We start from the raw sequence: 2,014 nt of genomic DNA on the forward strand, positions 1-2,014 counted from the left end.
GGAGCAGATCCTAAGGTCCTCAAAACCATATATATCGCGACAATTAGAAGTCATTTCGACTATGGTTGTATGTTTTTTGCTGATGCGAATACCCATCTTTTAAGGAAACTAGATATTATCCAAAATAGGGCGCTACGAATTATTACTGGAGCTATGATGTCATCTCCAATTAATTCTTTGGAAATAGAGGCTGGCATTGTTCCTTTATTTGTACGCAGATGTTATATCACTGACAAGTATGGTCTTAAGTTAGTTAGTCGTGATAACGAAGTAACTTATAGATACTTAAATAATGTCAATATTCCAAATTATAATTTATTACCTTTTCCTAATTCTTCTTCCATAAGTGATGCTATAACTTATTTAAACTTTGAATTTCAAGATATAGTGTATTGGTCTAATTTGCTTCCCTGTTTTGAGCATGAATACAATGATATTATGCGAGACGTGGTTGTTGAACTGGTCAAATTTGAATCGAAATATGACTTTTTGGAGTTTCTTGATGATAAGACTGATTTTGTTAAATTATATACTGACGGCTCTAAAACTAAAGATAGGACCAGTTTTGCATTTTTTGACTCCTTTTTGAACATAGGAAAAGTTTTCGAATGTAGTAGTTATTTTTCAGTATTTTCGGCTGAAGTATTAGGCATAATTTACGCTTTAGAACATATTCGTGATAATTATATAACTGAGAATAAGTTTTTAATTCTATCTGATTCCATGAGCGCTTTACAAGCACTTAAAAATAAATGTGTAAGTGCATCTGTAAATTATTTAATTTATAAGTTAAGAAGTTGTTTAAGTTCTTTATTAAATAGAAATATTACTGTTGAATTTTGCTGGGTTCCGGGACATTCAGGAATTTTTGGTAACGAACTTGTAGATAAGCTTGCCAAATCTACAGAAAATATCCAAGTTTGTGATTTAAAAGTACCTCAATCCGATTTAGTACCTTTTGTTAAAGATCTTATGATTAGACGGTGGAACAACTTGTGGTCTAAATCCAAAGAAGTCAAAGGGAAATGGCTAGCTGAAATAGTCCTGGCACCTAGCACCAAGTCGTGGTTTGAATACCAAAGAAAATATGTAGAAAGGGCATTTATTACAACTATGTGTAGATTGCGCATTGGTCATGCTCGTTTTCCTGCACATCTTTTCAGATTAAAGCTAAGCGATTCTGCTATTTGTGCACATTGTAATTTTAATGTATGTGATCTCGAACATATATTTTTCCATTGTCCTTTATTTAATTTACAAAGGCTATTGTTTGTTGCCATGTGTCTGGATACAGGTTTGCGAGTTCTGCCAAGCTCCGTTCAGGGCCTTTTGAAATATCAACAATTATATCCTGTAATCTATGAATTTGTTCTTCACACTATTGGCAGTCTGTAAATGATTGAAATAACCATAAAATTTATGTAAAATGTAATGACTTTTAGATTTAGATTGTATTGTGTATTAGTTAGATTTTAGGTATAAGCTGTATAATTACTTTTGTGTTTTATGTTTGAGCTGATGGCCAAGTTGCCAATGCTCGTAATAAATGAAAAAAAAAAAAAAAAAAAAAAAAAAAAATGTCAATGTCATTGTCAATTGTCATTTACTCACTGTCTTTGCTTTGTCATCACAATAGTAGTTTAGATTCTTCAACCGATCAAGCATCTACACGGACTGGATCAAGTTATGATACTGAAATTCTGCTCCCACAACCTTGATGCTGGCAAAATTGTCCCAATGGACAGATGCCATAAGAACCAAAAACTGAACTGAACTGACTAATAAGAGATACTACTTTGTCATTAGTCATGTTACTCGAGTTCATTTGGGAGCCAAGCCAAGTTGTTTTAGGTTGTGTTGTTGTGTCTATTTTGGGTTAAATTACATATTTCGATGTGAAGGAAGTTAAATTTTAATTGAATAAGTTTTTCATATCATTAGAATAATCTTGAAAACCATCATGGCACAAATTTTGGAGGTTGTCATTGTCAATTGTAAATTGAGTGTGATTGGT

The 2,014-nt window shown here is 32.4% G+C and overlaps 1 protein-coding gene across 1 annotated transcript; it reads left to right on the forward strand.

Moving 5' to 3' along the window:
* The first annotated feature begins 314 nt into the window (after window positions 1–314).
* Window positions 315–1,401, forward strand: LOC134747121 (uncharacterized). The gene has a single exon (XM_063681699.1). It carries the CDS (start codon window positions 439–441, stop codon window positions 1,393–1,395), a length of 957 nt encoding a protein of 318 aa, XP_063537769.1. The 5' UTR covers window positions 315–438; the 3' UTR covers window positions 1,396–1,401.
* The last annotated feature ends 613 nt before the right edge of the window (window positions 1,402–2,014 follow it).

This window comes from Cydia strobilella, chromosome 14 (genome assembly GCF_947568885.1).
Source record: "Cydia strobilella chromosome 14, ilCydStro3.1, whole genome shotgun sequence".
Taxonomy (NCBI): domain Eukaryota; kingdom Metazoa; phylum Arthropoda; class Insecta; order Lepidoptera; family Tortricidae; genus Cydia; species Cydia strobilella.